At 41.2% G+C, this 17,047-nt stretch overlaps 1 protein-coding gene across 7 annotated transcripts in view; it reads left to right on the top strand.

Moving 5' to 3' along the window:
- Nucleotides 1–17,047, top strand: part of LOC131041908 (uncharacterized) — a 131,843-nt gene that overhangs the window by 98,048 nt on the left and 16,748 nt on the right. For 6 of the 7 annotated variants that reach the window (XM_057975155.2, XM_057975152.2, XM_057975153.2 and 3 more), the window contains 2 exons: nucleotides 13,953–14,185; nucleotides 14,888–15,033. In XM_057975155.2, coding sequence (XP_057831138.2) covers nucleotides 13,953–14,185; nucleotides 14,888–15,033 — 379 coding nt within the window. The remainder of the gene's footprint in view (nucleotides 1–13,952; nucleotides 14,186–14,887; nucleotides 15,034–17,047) is intronic. The other variant, XR_009105091.2, reaches the window with a different exon arrangement.

The following is a 17,047-nucleotide window of genomic DNA, read 5'->3' as shown; positions in this document are numbered from 1 at the left end:
ATGGATGCAATGGCAAGCGTGGCTTCCCTTGCATGCCTTGACTATAGTGTAGACAAATATCATTTTGTGGTACATGTTCTCCGCTCTCCTGTTGTTCTCGACAAACCTAAACTTAGTAGTCTTATGTGTTTCACATAGAATCAGGGGAACACTTTTCTCATAGCTACAACATTCTAAAGTTTGGAAGTTTTCCCGATGATGCTAGTAAAAATATTTGTATTTGGATCCAAAAACTCTCAGCGCGCTATATTATCCCAACTTAGTTTATCACAAATCTTATAATGGTCTTGTTCTTTGATGTCTCACTAAAGTTGAGATACCCCTTTCCCTTCAAGAGGTTCACTTAGGCTCTGGGGGTAGGAATTTTGGTGGTAAGTCTCTTATTCACAAACTGATTCATATGGGATACTATTGGTACACAATGGAACGAGATTCTTTTGCCTTTGTCAAGAAATGTCCTCAATGTCAACAACATAGCAATCTTATTTAGGCTCCTACACAAGAACTTCGGACTCAAGCCGTTCCTTGGCCCTTTCAAACTTGGGGCCTCGATATCATTGGGAAGATATCTCCCCCTTCTTCAAAAGAACATACCTTAATCATAACAGCTACCGATTACTTTACGAAGTGGGTCGAAGCTATTCTATTGAGATTCACTACTGCTGAAGCAATTTGTAGATTTCTCCTAAACATTATAATTTCTCGTTTTGGATTGCCTTCAACCCTTTTTTTCAATATTGGTATCTCATTTAAGAACAAGGAGGTGGATCGATTCCTTGAGAAATTTCATATTCAACATCAATTCCCTACACCTTATTATCCTTAGTCCAATGGTCAAGACGAAGCTTCAAATAAGACCATTGAGTAGATTCTATTTAAGAAATAAGCATAGTAACGACTAGCATACTTAACTGTCCTATGCATTATGGGCCCATCACACGAGTGTTCATATGGCTAGTTGTACTATGCCTAGTAACCTTGTGTATGGTGTTGATGCCATCATGCCTCTAGAGCTGGAAATTCCTTCGTTGTGATTTTCCCTTAGGGGAATTAATTGATGATGACACTTACCGTACTAATTGTCTTAATCAGCTTAAGTTGCTCGATGAGCTCCACTTAAAGGCCCTTGAGCATCTTTAAGCTTATCAAAAATCTTTATCAAAGGAATATAATCAAGATGTTCTCTCTCACACTTTCAAATTAGGTGATCTCGTTCTCTATGAGAACCAAAGAAATCTAAATGCATCACTTGACCAAAAGGGGAAGTTTAGCCCTAGTTGGTTAGGTCCTTACATAGTCACCTTCGTCTATGGTTCTGGTGCCTATGGTCTATTTGAGGTGGACGGTACATTGCTAAAAGAATCTATAAATGCCACACACTTGCGTCGATATTATTCATAGGACTATCTTATGTGTCAATATGCATGATGCTTAACACTTTCAAGTAGAATGTTAAGTTCGATATGTTATGAAATTCCTTCATCAACACGTTTGTTCTTTTCATTGTGTTATATGTGTACATGTGTATGGTCAATTTCTTTAGTTAGAATTTAGACATATATATGTTTCATTCTCTATGGATAATTTCTTTACATTAAACATTAGTTTCATTATATTCATTATATCATTTTTCATTTAACATGTTTCTTTATTTCTTTAGATTAAAGCATATATCATTTTGCATTTATCTATATCATCAAATCATATTAGATCATAATGTCATTTAATTAAACATGTGTATAATATATGTGAAATTAAATCATGATAGGGTCTAGTCTAACCATTCATCATAAAAGCATCCATAACATAAATGAAATCAAATGCATATATCCAAAGAACACAAGTATTGGCCGAATCATAATCTCATTTCTATATATATCAATGTATGTGTCTCTATGTACATGTGTCACATCACTACAAAAACACGTGATGTCGATATACATGTATGACTATATACATAAAAAAGAATGCTATACATCATCAGATATACAATCCTACACCTCTATCAAAAATATCTTTACAAAATGTTTGCACATGGGATCATTACCCGCTTGGAGCATGGGTCTCCAACCTTGCAGGCGTTGGAGGATCTTTGTCTGGACACGAAAGTTGTTTGACTGACGTAGACTAAAAGCGAGTAGTTGAGGTACTCTAGGTTGTTTACCCTCTCGGGTGAATACTTAAAGCATAAAGTACGTAATGCAGAACAATGCCATAAATATCAGACAAGTATTAGATATGTTATTCCATTCATAATTCGTGTCCTTACAAGTTACAATAAGGAGTATATAAAGATACCGAGGGGGTGCGAGCGCCAACCGTCGCACCGCAACTGCCACCCCTCGGTTGCCAACTAACAAACCCAATTACGACTTAATTAACTATTCGTATTCCCGTATACAATAATGCGGCTAACATCATCCCCCCCAAAAAGAAAAGTCGTCTCCAGGCGACTTACAACAAAATGGAGAATACATGGAGCACGCAAAAATCCAGAAGAAGAAAAAAAAACTAAGTGCAGAAGGCGTCCTTGATGAAGAAGGCGCCGGTGGTGGTGTAGCAGTGGATGCCAAGCGCCCTCGGAGCTCATACACCTACTCCGTCCTCCTCTTGAGATCCCGTTCCGCGACCATCTGCCGCTCCATAGCAGTCTTTACCATGTAGGCTGCCTCGAGCACCTCCTTATCCTTCTTGTCCACATTTTGTGAGGGCACTGACCAACCGAGTCTCCAACAGCTCCCTCGAGGCCCTCTCCTCTTCCAACTGTATCAGCAAGGCAGACTTCTCTGCTACTAAAATGTCCACCGCTGCCTGGTTCTGTGCCATGGTAGCCTCTAGCTCGCGAAACCTGGTGGCCAGCTCCTCCCGAGCTGTTACTACTGCCACCCTCAAAGCCTCAACTGTAGTTGCCGTCTGTTGTGACCTCCTAAGCTCTAGATAACCTTCACGGAAGGCCTGCTCTACCTCTCTCACCAATGACTGCATCTGGGTCTCGCCAACCCCCTCAGTGAGGCGCCAAGCCTCCAGCATCGCCAGGCTCTCCGTGTCCGGCCACCCGACACACTCAAAACACCTCTCAAACTCAACTCGGCATCCCGTGCGGGCAAAGGTCAACAACCCTTCCATCCGCTCAACCATGGTCGCATCGGCTTGGAGCGTGGCAGATGACACAAGCCGCTGTGCTCCCAAAGTCATCTCAGTAATAAACTGCTCCAACTCTCCACCCTGCTGACTTCCCACGGGCACCTCCTCTGCTCTGTATGGACTGGTTCCTACCACCGCAGGGGGTGAAGCAACCCTCTGAACTGCCCTGCTGCTTGGGGAACTCCCTTCCTCGAGATCAATGACATCCAAGGAATATGTGGTCCGCCCTGGGGATAGAGTGGCCTCTCCCAGTGCCATGGGTGCCATCTGGTAGCGGCTCAACCATCTAGTGAGGTCATCATGAAGAGTGCCTGCTGCCGTCACTCCGTATCAAACATGGCGGCATTCTTTCGTTTTGTGCCCAAACGTGCCTCCGTGCCATGTGCCAAGACGTCTAAGTGTGACCAATAGAATATGGGCAGCTGGTCTGGTGCAACCTGGCCCTGTGGCTCCAATGGCTGTGAGCCCGGGGTGATCTGTGTGCGGACTGCGTCCAGGAATAATCCAATGGCGTGATGCGGCATGTAGAACTTCTTGTATTGCAGCGTCTTGAACTCGTCCATCCTATCCGCCAATAGTGACACCCAATCGTATACCACTCCATTGTGCAGCCCATTGATCAACACTATCTGTGCAATGGCTATGTTCGACGCGCGGGTGGCACCTGTGAGGCGACTCTTCACCATGGACAACAGGCATCGCCATACCCCCTTCGCAAAAAATTGTTTCTTCACTCCCCGACTCCTGCCCGCACTCTTGAGGCTATCTTTCTCGCCTTGGGTAAGGTTATCGCGCAACATCAACTGGAGCAGTGTGGCACGATTCTCTGGGGATATTTTCTGGGAGGTGTCTATTTTCTTTCCTTTTATCCCTGGTATGCTAAATACCCTAGTGAACTCGCCTGCCGTGAATGACATTGTTATCCTCTGATGTTGATAATCAAATACCGACTGGTGGCGATGTCTGTCATAGCTGCAACATGTTACACCCATACAGCAACTCGTAGTCCTCCATTTGCCAGTGGAAAAGCCCATTAAGGGAATCGGTCTCGTCCTCAGAACATCCTTGGATTCCGAGAACGCCTTCATCGTTCAGTTCCCTTCCGTACTTTCCTCCATCAACTTTGCCTTCATCGTCTGATTCCGACTCTGACGCGAGTTCTTCACTCACAAGTTGTGTTTTTAGGTCGATAATAAATTTTCTCCCGACTTTCTCCATTGACAACGTGTTACGCTTCCAATTGTGATTCACTCTGGCTGGCACCAACCACCCTTTGCCCAGAATGGCGTCATATCCTTTCTTGGCTAGTGGAATCACCACGAAGTCGAGGACAATTGGTTGTGTCCCAATGGTCACTTGTTGCGCCATGAGCGTTCCAAGGGGTTTGATACCATGTTGATCCGCTCCCAGTAAGTTGAAGGTTGACGGCCATAGTGTTGGTTTGCCAAGCTGCTTCCAGGTTTCTTTTGGAAGCACATGCACTCCGGACCCGCCGTCAATGATAGTGTCAGTCAGAATGGTGCCTAGTATTCCCATTTCTACCATTGCCAGGTGTCGGCCACTGTATAGTGTCAGGACCAATGGTTCTGTAGGTGTTTTGCCGGAACCATTTGTATTCCGGGTTGCCTGACTGTGCGGGGTTACTTGGCCGTATGTAGGAGTGTTGTACGTAATTGTGGCATTGTTTCCAGGAGGTCCTTCATTTTCACCGGCACTTCAATCTGCAACATTTGCTTCAGGATATTTTCCTCCGCCTCAAATCGGGAAGTACTTACCGCTTCCTGGGTGCTCCTTTGTGCCAACATTTCCTTCGCCACTTCCGCCTTGGCCTCCAGCACCCGCTGCTTCTCCGTGCGAGGGTCCGAGTATGTGGCCTTCTTTGCCTGCGACCGTGTGATTGCCAATACCTGTTCCTCCGTCCTGTCGATGTTGAGCAGGTTCACTCCAGACTTTGGGCACGTTCCATCATCGTGGTCTCCAGGCCCACACCATTTGCATAATTTTTGTGGAGTTTCTTCTGAGGTGCATTCTCTAGCAAAGTGGCCCCATTGATTGCAAGCTCGGCACTGGATCATTGGCCGTCCCTTTGCATCATATTGGATTTGGCTTGTATTATTATTATTGGTCCTCCCCCCTCGTTGGTTGTTCTGGTATCCGCCTGTTGATGCATTATTGTTGGCGGTTTGTGAAGTTTCGGCGGCCGGCTGCTCTTGCGTGAAGAGAACTTGTTGGTTCCTGGTTTTCATATTGTAGGGACATTCCTTTGTCAAATGTCCCGCAATCTGGCAAATGTCGCAGAAAGCCTTCTTGGGACAGGACCCCTTGGTGTGTCCGTCACTCCTACAGTCGGTACACCACACGTCATTTTCTTCCGTCTTACTTGTACTCCCTTTCATGGCTTTGAATTCTTTCAGCATTCGTTCCATGTCCTTTTGGAGAGCGTGCACCTTTTTACTCGATTCGCCACCGCTACTGCTTTCCCCGTCAGAATCTTCATCATCGTCAGATGAATATTTATTACTTTTCTTCTTCCTTGATGTTTTGTATTCGCTCTCCAGGTCCATCGCCCTATTATAGGCGTTGTCATATGACGTCGGGGGTACAATTTTCATTTTTTTCCGTAGGGAGGATTTCAATCCTTCCATGAACCATCGTTTTTTCAAGCCCTCAGCCGGTTGGCTTTCCATTTTACCCAACAATTCCTTCAGTCTCCTGCTGTATGCCCGTACTGTCTCCTTGGTACCTTGTTTGGTACTGTATATCTCTGTTACAATTTCGTTGTCATCACGGAGCAACCGAAACTCTTCCGTGAATTCCTTCTGTAGGTTGGCGCACGTGGCCACTTTTTGCTTATCTACATCGGAGTACCAATCTATGGCAACTCCACATAATGTGGCTGGGAACTGCTGTACCCAGTCATTCTGGTCTGTCACTCCGTTGGCAGACCAAATGGTTTCACATGTACGGCAGTGCCGTAAGGGGTCTTCCTTGCCGTCCCCTGTGAACTTTGGTAATTTTTGTTTACTCGCCATCCCGAGTCGTCTTCCTAGGGGTGGTTGTGTTTGTGTCTGTGGCCCTGTGCTGCTTCCTCGGGTGGCGTTGGTGGTGTCTTGCGTGGGTGACTGGAGGTACGGTGTTTTGCCTGTCGTGTGTGGTACCTACACCCGTACGGTTGCCCTCCCCTTCGCTCTCACACGCGCCCACTCCTGGTTCCCGTTGGTGATTTTCACTCCGTGGCGTAAGGGATAAGTTTCTAAATTGATCCCGGGTCTCCTCGACTAGATTTCGCCGTAACCTTGTTTCTTCCAGAAACTCTTCGTGGCTCTGCGTCCTGCGATGATCTGGCGACGCGTAGAAATTTCCATCGGCCTCTGCACCCTCTGTGACACCTCCTTGGTTCCCCTCGGGCCCCCCTTCGGCAGGTCATCCTTCGGCAAGTTGCCTCAGCCTCTGTCTGCGTTCTACATGCTGTTCCAGAATCAAGGCCCTCTGTGCGGCCTCCCACTCGTTCGTTTTTGCTTTTTTATTTCTATCTTTATTCAATAGGTTTGGCATTAATTGTCGCACATTTTCATAACTCACAATTCATAAATCAAAACATGTCTTTATTAATTCATCTGCTCAAATACATCTCGTGTCAATGACACTTTTATTTGAAAAATAAAAAGTTCAATGTTCAATTCCCTCTTGGCCTGGCGCCATCCTATTCCGTTTCCCGTTGACTGTTTTCTTCGTAGTTGCAAAGGATTTGTTGGCGTCGCTCTTCCTGGGCAATCTCCTCCAGGTGAGCCTGTTGTGCCAGCGATGCTTGTGCAAGCAACCGGGGGAGGTGGTTCATCAACCGGTTTACTGCCGGGCTAACCTCCAGAGCTGTCCACACGACACTTGGTGGGATTTCCGCCTCCGCCGCCTCTTGTTGGACGTAGGTCTGGATGGCTACCTGGAGTAGAATTGAAAATTCTCTTGTTGCGGTGTCTTCTCCTGTGTAAAGTACCGTTTGTGCGTCGTCCGCCTCCGGGTTTATTTCACCAACTGGTAGGCCCATTGTGTCTGTGCACCATCCGTGTCTTCCGTTCCCGAGTACGTCTAGGCAACGGCGCCAAATGTTTACCCTCTCGGGTGAATACTTAAAGCATAAAGTACATAATGCAGAACAATGCCATAAATATCAGACAAGTATCAGATATGTTATTCCATTCATAATTCGTGTCCTTACAAGTTACAATAAGGAGTATATAAAGATACCAAGGGGGTGCGAGCGCCAACCGTCGCACCGCAACTGCCACCCCTCGGTTGCCAACTAACAAACCCAATTACGACTTAATTAACTATTCGTATTCCCGTATACAATAATGCGGCTAACATAGGTATGTAGTCCCCTCAACTCCCCTCTCATCTATGTGATCTTCTCCCTTTGAGCAGCTATATGTGATCTCTGCACCTCTAGCTCACCTAGAAGGCTGTCCTCTCGCTGCTTAACCACTATTAGGTCCTCCAACAACTAGCACACTCTGGGATGATCAATGTCACTAGTTGAACCGCTTTGTGGAGCATCAATCTGCCTTTGGAGATCATTAACCTGGCTCTATAGGGCGTCACATGCCTAATCAACAGTCTCTGCCTGCGTCACTGTATGGTCTCTCTCTAGGATAGTCCAAAGCTCTGCAACCACTTGCCTCCCTTTGCACCAAGTCCACTTGAGCCTCATCATAAGCTGTTTAGAGCAGTGCTACAAGCTCGAATAGCTGAACATGTCTCGAAGTTGATTGATGAGGCTTGTAGGCGTCGAGGACTAGACGTCAAGATGGATATCAAGAATGATCTCTGCTAGTGCTTGGTAATATGAAACCAAGCCACTCTGCTATGTGCACTACATAATCAAAGAAAGAGATCGATATCAACATCTACATCATCATAATCATATGTCTACTACTGCATCAGATGAAATGTGTATATCATAAACAAAATCACAAACATACTGGATCGCCTATCTACCAATTAAGATTTGGTGGGGCTAGTCTATTGCTAGACGCTCCTGGTGTCTTTGTAGGCATACTCGATGGAATCCCAGTTTGTGGTGGTCATTATGGAGAGCCCATTGGTGGAATAGATGTCTGAAGACCTAGAGGTGGTCTGATTGAGATGATCGGGATTGTTGTTGGGGAGTCAACTTGTAGTTGTTGCCTTGATCTCTTGCCCTCTCCCTCTACTTGTTGCTACTTATTGTGGGCCTTGTTGTTGGGTGTCCTTTGCATCTGGACCTAAAGGCCTTGGATCTCCCCGGGGAGCGTTTGCTAGGAATATGGGGGTTGGCCCTATAGTGACCCACCAATGTGCAAACCCGTTTGTGACACTGACATTGCCAATGTCCAGCGAGGGTGGTAGGTCGTCATCATCACTCTCCTCCCAAATCTCGAGTGCATCTAATATCATCGACCGTGGACAATCTTGTGGACCTCATCAGACCTAATTGACCATCAAGATCAGCCCCTAGCTAAGCTCATTTCCAATTATAATTGGAAGCAAAATTTGTCTTAGTTTGTGCAAATTTTTTTGGCTTCACCACCTGGGACAAAATTTGAAATCAGACCTGATTTTTGGTGCCTAGTCTCAATCAGGAGTAGACAAAGATTAGATTCAAAGTCAAAAGTGGACCAAAGGGAGAAGCAATTTAACAAATCAGAGCAAAGAGAAGACAATTTTGAAGGGAATATCAACAAATTTCAGTGAAAATTAAGCATTTTCCTTCATAGTTCCATGTATTTCCAGATTTGAAGTAGGGAGTTATAAGCTCTGAAAATGTCATTTCTAGAATTAGGAAGGGGAGTTCATGAAGCAGTTTTCAGAATGTTACCTTCATTAAAGAATGATGCAAAGTCCTAGGTTTACACTTTACATTTCATTAGCATATGGATTTCATTTACTATTATGATTTATTGTGTTTACTCATTTCATGTGATGTATACAAGGAATATGGTGGAGGGTGCATCTATAGCATGATGGGTTCAACCATAACAAATGCTTTCAAGATATGAAGGATATCTTCACTCAGTGAGAAGATCAGAGTTAAAAACAATAAGAATTGCTCTACAAGAGGATCATCAAAATTTCAAAGATTCAATGGCATGTGCAAGGAGGAGGACTAGTTTATGTTCAAGGAAGGCATTCACATTTCAAAAGGACAAAATGGCAAGGGATGGAGAAAGATCACCTCCTTGGAGAACTTACAACATCAAGATCTATACCTTCAAGACGGTTCAATGAAAGACTCAATAAGGTGTTAATAATCTCCTCAACAAGAAAGAAAGGATACAACTTGGATAGGACTTCACAAGGATTTAAGGAGAGCGATCCAAGGAATGGAATTCATCAAGAACATGAGAAAGAATACCTTGACAAGGAAGTGCAATGATCAACATAAGGAAGGATACAACTACAACATCTTGAATTTCCTTCGGAAATCCAAGATCCTAAGTCAAGGTCGAAGACATCCAAGGATGTCATTGAGATGATACTACATCAAGGAAATCAAGGATTTTTCATGATCAAGGTGAGGATGCAGATATCAAAGACACATTCCATAATTCAGGAACTACATTCCACCTTTTAGAATGATGTCAAAGATTCACATACTCAAGGCAAGCTGATATTCAAGAAGAGGAATCCCAAGGATGAAAGGACATTGCAACATGAAGTCAAGAACTCCACTAGAGAATTCAAAGTCCAAGGCAAGGAGCTCCAAACATCATGAAGAAGGGCTAAGGAAGGAAGTAATTCAATATTTTGGAGTTGAAGGTAATCAAACATCGTCAAGGAGAGAACAGGGACGAAATTCCCAAACAAGAAGATGGAAAGTGAAATGTGATCAAGGATGAATGATAGCTTTAGAAGAGCTAATCAAAGATAGTGACTTGATACAAGATGATGCAATTTGGGAATATCTCCCATCATCATCACACTAGGCTTGGATTTGTTGAGTATCAAGAGATATTGCTCCACCATAATCACTTCTTTGTGATGATCTATATGTTTTGCACGATGAGGTAGCATCCTATTAATCATCAACCACTCAAGTTGTGACAAGGCTGCACGTCTAGGTTCAATGTATCATGCTCATCTAGCGAGAGAGCAAGTGACACATGGCACTTCATTAGAAATTGTTTCATGTACCTAACCTCATCTCCTATTGGTTCGCATTAAAATTGATGGACATGTGTCTAATACTATGTAATTTTATCATGGTTGAATGGAGTTAGTTGTAAGTAACCCTAATGAGGATTTTGTTGTCTTAATCTCGGCCATTGATTCACAATCAATCTGATCCATTCATCATAAAGAGACCTTTATAAAATACCTAGCCCTCTCATTTGTAAAGGTTAATAGTTGATCAATAGTTCATAGTTAGCAGTTAGTAGTAGAGTAGGAGGAAAGAAGAATACGTTGCCGAGACTTGTTGAAATTAATTCATGATTTTCATTGAAGCATGGTGGATCTTTATGTGTTATCTCAACAATTTGCATGGTTTCTTACTACTCAAATTTAGATGAAGTTCATTGATTATAATGGAGAAATGTGATGATACTTGATAGAATTCCTGTTCATACGATTTGCAATTTTCTCATTGTAAGTTGCAGTGCATGGTTAGTCTGAATTTCATTAAGCACAAGTTCGATTGTGAATGTTCAATTAAATTGCGCCAGTCTTGGGTATTGGAATGAATGTTAACGATATGAAAATCCTTCGTTATCCTTAGGAGATTGCATCATTTTTGTTTAGTTGTTTCTGCATGGCGAAGCAAAGCTTGATTATGGAATCCATCTATCAAAGCATCATCCTTTATCATCATTGTCCTTAGGTGTTAGATAAGATTTTTTAACCCTTTATCCCTTTTGTCTTTATTTTCCAAGTGCGTTAAGTTAGATTCCATGTTCCAGCTGTGTTCATAAATATAAATATAAGTCCCATTGTGATTACCAGCATTATCACATCATACATCACTGAGTCTTTCCCAAGCATAAAGTCGATTGTTTGCATTGTACACCTTGGAGTTGTCTCATTTGATCATATTATTTAGCATATGAGGTTTCTTTGTTCAAGAGAGGATAGAATACTTAGTATTTTATTCTATGTTCGAAGTGTCCTGAAAAACACATCAACACACCTTTGCATACCTGTTTTTGTACCACTTTCTAGTCCTCACTCTCAGGTGGTGATTTGGTGTTTATATTGCAGATACAACAGTACTAGTGTGCTTGTTTAACTATCATGTCAGTAAAGGTAGCCGTCCTAGATGGCAATATAAAAAAAATTGTTGGTTGTGTTTTTGTCCAAAGGTAAAAATTTTAGGCATTACAGAAAGCCTGGCTAGAGCAAAAACAAAATGGTGCCTTCATCCTGTTGCAGGTTGCATCATCAATTGGGAGATGATGCACATGAAATTCTTATCGTGTTATGTTTGCCCAACTCTCAAATGCAAAAATTGATGATAATGGGCCCATGAGAGAGTTTGTTACATGATTCAATTGACATGATGAGAGAATTGACAGAAGTGAGGCATTCTCCACAAATTCTTCTCGGTTTCTTGATCAATGCCATTCCATCAAAGATTGCATTCCTAATGATTACTTGTGAAATTGATAAGCTTGAAGAAGCCTTGGCACAAATACTCAAGTGGGAAGATGACATGATCACCACTAATGACATCAAGAAAGATGAAATTAAGCTAGTGGTCCCAAGTTCTGCAGCTCTCCTCCTACAGCAGGGTGTGACCAATGTGACCAACATGAAGAATCACTTTTAGCAGAATAGTCCACCATAGCGGTATCAAGGAAATGTTAAAAGGAACAACAGAAATGATTCAGATACTGCACTATTTCATGAAGTGGTGCTTATTCAAGTTATTATATATATGACTTGAGCATGTGGATTTGCGCAAATAATCTTGTTTCATGCCTTGATGCTATCTACTGTGCTATTTGCTGAAAGAGTGTTGGATTAACAAGAACTTTGAGGAATAACTATGTCACATACGTGGAAATACAAGGAGTTGAACTATTGTAGAAATTAATATGAAGGAATTACTTCTAATCTCTTCCTTGCATGCCAGGAGAGAGTAGTAATGTAACCATGGAAAACTACTTTACAGTGAGAGTTGTCATTCTCAACCATGAAGACTTGATGTGTAATGTACCGTACCGTACGGTAACTCAACTTCCACCGTACTGTCAACACAACCTCCCGTATGGCCAACACCCCCTTCCATTGTACAACCAACTCAACCTCCCGTACGACCAACACTCCCTCCACCGTATGGCCAACACAACCTCACGTACGGCCACACTCCCTTCCCTGTATGGCCCTTTACTCCGTACGTTCCTTGCCTTCGGTACGGTCAATTGGCTCTCTATGTACGGACTAATAATCACAGCCTCGGAAAGATGGTTCCGTTATATGCAATATGTCGGACAATATAATTAGTTTAACACGATTTGGCACAAGAATGAACACACCAGGCAAGTAGAAATTCAGATTCAATAATGATAACACTTCAGATTACAAAATCTCGGACAGAGGGCAGAGTAGAGTAGGGTGAGGAGTTACTCCCACCGAAACTGCGGATGCCAAGTAGGGAGAATCTTCTACCTCCGAAATGGCAGACGACTGAACTCCAACAAGAAGTCACACATACAGAGCAAAAATACCAAATTCACACATACCTACAACTAAGCCAAACTCGGCCATATAAATGGGCTCCAGGAAGTTTCCCAAAGGTTTACAAATGGGCCGACACCAAAAAGTTTATAACTAACTAATTAATAAAAAGGGCCCAAAATATATTATTAAGTACGGGGCCGTACAATAAATTATTTAAATTGACTATTTAATTATATCGGGGACATTACATGATGCTAGACACACATTAAAAAGAAAAACATCAAATAAATCTAACTGGATCTCAAATGGATGCAGGAAACAAAAAACAAAAATCATAATTATTATTATTGTAGAGGAGGGTTGAAAGAATATGGAAAGCTAAATGTTACAGCTGTAACTGACCTGTTCAGTAAAGAAAACACCTTTCCTTTAAAATTTATTTGTGCTTGGCTTTCAAGAGCTAATTTTCATCTCCTCATGCTCAGCTGTAGGTGCTCAGACTGCAAACAATTTATGTCTGATACAATGATGCCCATAAAGAGGTCAATCATATCTCTTTAATTGCAGATCAGTTCCTGAAATGCTTGAAAGTGATGTCCAGAAGTTGGTTCTCTTGCATTCAAATTACTTACCAGATTGCCAGTCATCCTTGAAGCTGGCTGGGATCATCTTGATATCACTATGATCCTAGTATCCCAATATATGACTAAAGTAAAGATAAAACAGTTTCCCCATACCCTTCTTTGGTTTCCATATCTAGCCATTTTCAAGTTAATGCAAACTTTATTCCATAGGTATGAAATTGACTGCAAGGGTGAGTGTCTACTTTGTGTGCCTGTAAAAAATGAAAATTTCAACAACTAATAGAATGTTCCTTAGGTTTCAGATGTATGGGTTTCTTAGCTTGTATTTTGTATAGAAGATCTTTAATAGAGTGATGTAGCATCTCTAATTTTTAGTTGAATTGTTATTCGTAAGAAGTTCATAATTCTTCAAGCACTTGACGAGTGAGCATATGTTCCAATAGTGGAATCTGACATTAACTGAAGTTTTTGTTATTTTTTTTCTATATTGTCCTAATTATTGACTTGGTTGTGCGCTTCTTTGTAATGATCCATTATTTTTAGTTACACTTATGTAGATAAATATTGCAGTTATGACCGTTTGCAGCCAAACACATGGAGTGGAGCATATCATTGTTGGGGAAGGGAAAATCGAGAAGCTCCAATCCGAACAGCATGTCCTCCCGGCATTTCAAGTGGAGTTGTGAGCAACTTTGAGATCAAAGCATTTGATGGTTGTGCTAATCCATATTTGGGCCTGGCAGCAATTATAGCTGCTGGAATGGATGGCTTGCAAAAGCACCTTATTTTACCAGAACCTATTGGTATGGCTAATAGAACTATGATATCAACACTCAATTAATTAATGCTCCGTGTCGCCAAATTCATTTTAAAACTCAATATTTTTTTCTTTTCTTAAAATATCTTGTTTCTAATTGGCAACTTTTGTTCCACTTTCTTTGTGAAGTCAATAGTACTTGTGGCAATGATGCACTTTTGTGCTAAGCTTAAAAAAGACTGCTATTCTGAGCTTTGAATAAATTTGTTGAAGTTAAATGTGAAAGTTGTCTAATTTTTATTTCCAAGAAATTGAAATATTTCTTACCATTTACCACTATTCATGTTTGCAATTTATCTGCCTCCTTGAATCTATTTTTATGTTGACACTGTTTTTTGAGTGAATTCCCATCATTTTCTTTGAATGGAAATAGCTGTTCCCTCACCATCGGTGATTGCCCTCGCATTTATGTAAACTGGTCAGATCATTACACTCATTTCTAAATTGTTTTCTGCTTGCTTGAACCAGTTGGATTGTTTCTAGACTGCTGTTTGTCTCAGGTTGCAATGCTTTCCATGGTCTTTTCTGTGTACCATATGGACACTGTTTCTCTGTTGCATTCATAAAATTCTGAGCATTATGATATTTATGAGATTGTTAATATATTTTTCCTCTTATGACCAAGTTTCTCTTTCTTTACTCATATCATGCTGATTTCTGAGCTTCAGAAGTTGTTATTTGGAAACAGCATCAAACCCAGCCGATTTGAAGGAAGGCACTGTGCACAGGTTACCCAAATCATTGGATGAGGCTGTCATAGCTCTTAAAAAGAATGAAGTTCTGAAGAGGCTTCTTGGTGATAAACTTGTAGGTGTCGTGATTGCAGTTCGTGAGGTTAGTCAATTTCTCTTCATAACTGTAAATTATAACACATCCATTTTCCACCAAATGCCTAATTAGCTAAGAATCATAGTTCCTTTTAGTACTTTTTCCAAATGCATAATTAGCTAAGAATAATTAGTGAAGATAAAAAATTGGCTTGTTAGTGTGGTATGTGGCATACAACAAAAATCTACAGAGTCTTGAGGATTGTATTAGGAATAAACAGGGATCCTCCCTGGAGCTTTCCTGTGTCTTCCCATACCTTGGGCAATTCAACGATATGAAGTTGACCAGGAAATGTCCCTTGGGTTCTCCATGAATTTTTCTGGCAGTCAGAAACATCCCTGAAAAAGGGTATGAGCAGATGGAAAACACCAGACGTCCCTCAACAGTCCCAGGGATGACCAAATATCCTTGATGTCTGTTTTATTAATAATGAAACTCGAAAAAAAAAATTCCAGAAAAAAAGGAAAAATGAGCTTTGGGGCATCACTAGGTTTCTCACACTTCTTTTGAAACCCAAAATTCTAGCATTTAAAACACTATCCGTTTTCATTTGCAACACCATTTCACTTGCCACTGTGCCAGTTGTGAAGGAGAGGAAAGTATTAAATTTTTAATATTCACGCATAGCTGTACTTGAATCAATAAATCTTCATGTATTATGGTTTAATCCTGATTAATCCTAATTTTAATGTACTGCTAAACTCAAATCAATGAAATTTTAAATTTTCATGTGCTGCTATACTTAAAATGAATGTTTTGTACTTAGATTTGAGATTTATTATTTGGATTTTTCCCTATTTTAATTTATATTTTGAGTTTTATTACTTTCCCTAAATTCTTAGGTTGCTGTCTCTTGCTGTCCCACAAAAACGGCCTTGTCACTGCTGGCCCTGAAACATTTCCCTGTATTTCTTGTGGTCTCCATCTCAGTATTTGTGATAGAACATATGATTGTGCAATTCTTAAGTTGGTATTGTGAATACTGAGCCATGCCAAATTATCAGGAAGAATTATGACCATACCAAACATCCCACATGATTCCTCACTCATATGGTTAGTGCTAACTACATTCACTACCGAATCATAACTAATAGTACTTCATATTTTGATCTATTTACTCTTTTCGTTCTACAGGAACATGAATTTTCTCATTGGTGACATTCAGTTCCTTTAACAATTGAAACTGTGGATAACGGAGTTCATTTATTAGGCACAAAAGTGGGATTCATACCAGAACAGGCTTGGGATTTTCCTCCATTCTTAACTGCGTTATCCTATTACTGATTTGCATCTATGCCTTCCCTAAGCATACACAATAAGAACCATTTAACAAACACTTCATAATGTGTATATACTTGGCCCAATATAAGAACAATTAGAACTTTTTTGTCAAGTCCACAAGTCATGTGGCCATATGTGTCTTTGAGACATTAAATCCCCTACAATGCAGCAGCTAACTTAACCTAAAGCCATTTTAAGAATGTATCTCTTAAGTGTCACTCTATATTGGGTTCTTGATTGTTATTGAAAATGCAATGAAATGAAAAACTCAGATTTAATAAAATCCACAAAATAGATGGATCTGCAACATTTGGAAAGTATCAATGTTGGCAAATTTTGTGATTAAGTAATATATTTGTATAAACTGTTACAAAGGTGAGGAGAGACATATTATCTTCTTCTAGGGTTTGTATAAAATTTAAGCAGTGGACACAAGCTATGGATCTCTTTCCAAGAGAAACCCAAAGGATTTTTCATTGTTAAAAGCTACCTGAGTTAGCTCATGGAGTAGAAGCATGTGGAGTTGAGAAATGGTCAGCTGATGGAGCAATGGTGATTCATGCAATATATGGTCAACTCAGGTAACAGTTCATGGGACTTCAGGATGGTGGAGAATTTTGAACGCCTTGGAGAGGACAACTCTAGATAAGGTATAAATCTCTCATAGTTTTAGCTGCCAGACAAGGTCACTGTTGATAGCCATTATTTTCACCTGTGTTCTTTATTATTTTCTTTCTTT

The sequence above is a fragment of the Cryptomeria japonica genome, chromosome 1 (assembly GCF_030272615.1).
Source record: "Cryptomeria japonica chromosome 1, Sugi_1.0, whole genome shotgun sequence".
Taxonomy (NCBI): domain Eukaryota; kingdom Viridiplantae; phylum Streptophyta; class Pinopsida; order Cupressales; family Cupressaceae; genus Cryptomeria; species Cryptomeria japonica.
The sequence above is the reverse complement of the archived record's forward strand: the minus strand, read 5'-3'. Positions and strand labels throughout refer to the sequence as shown.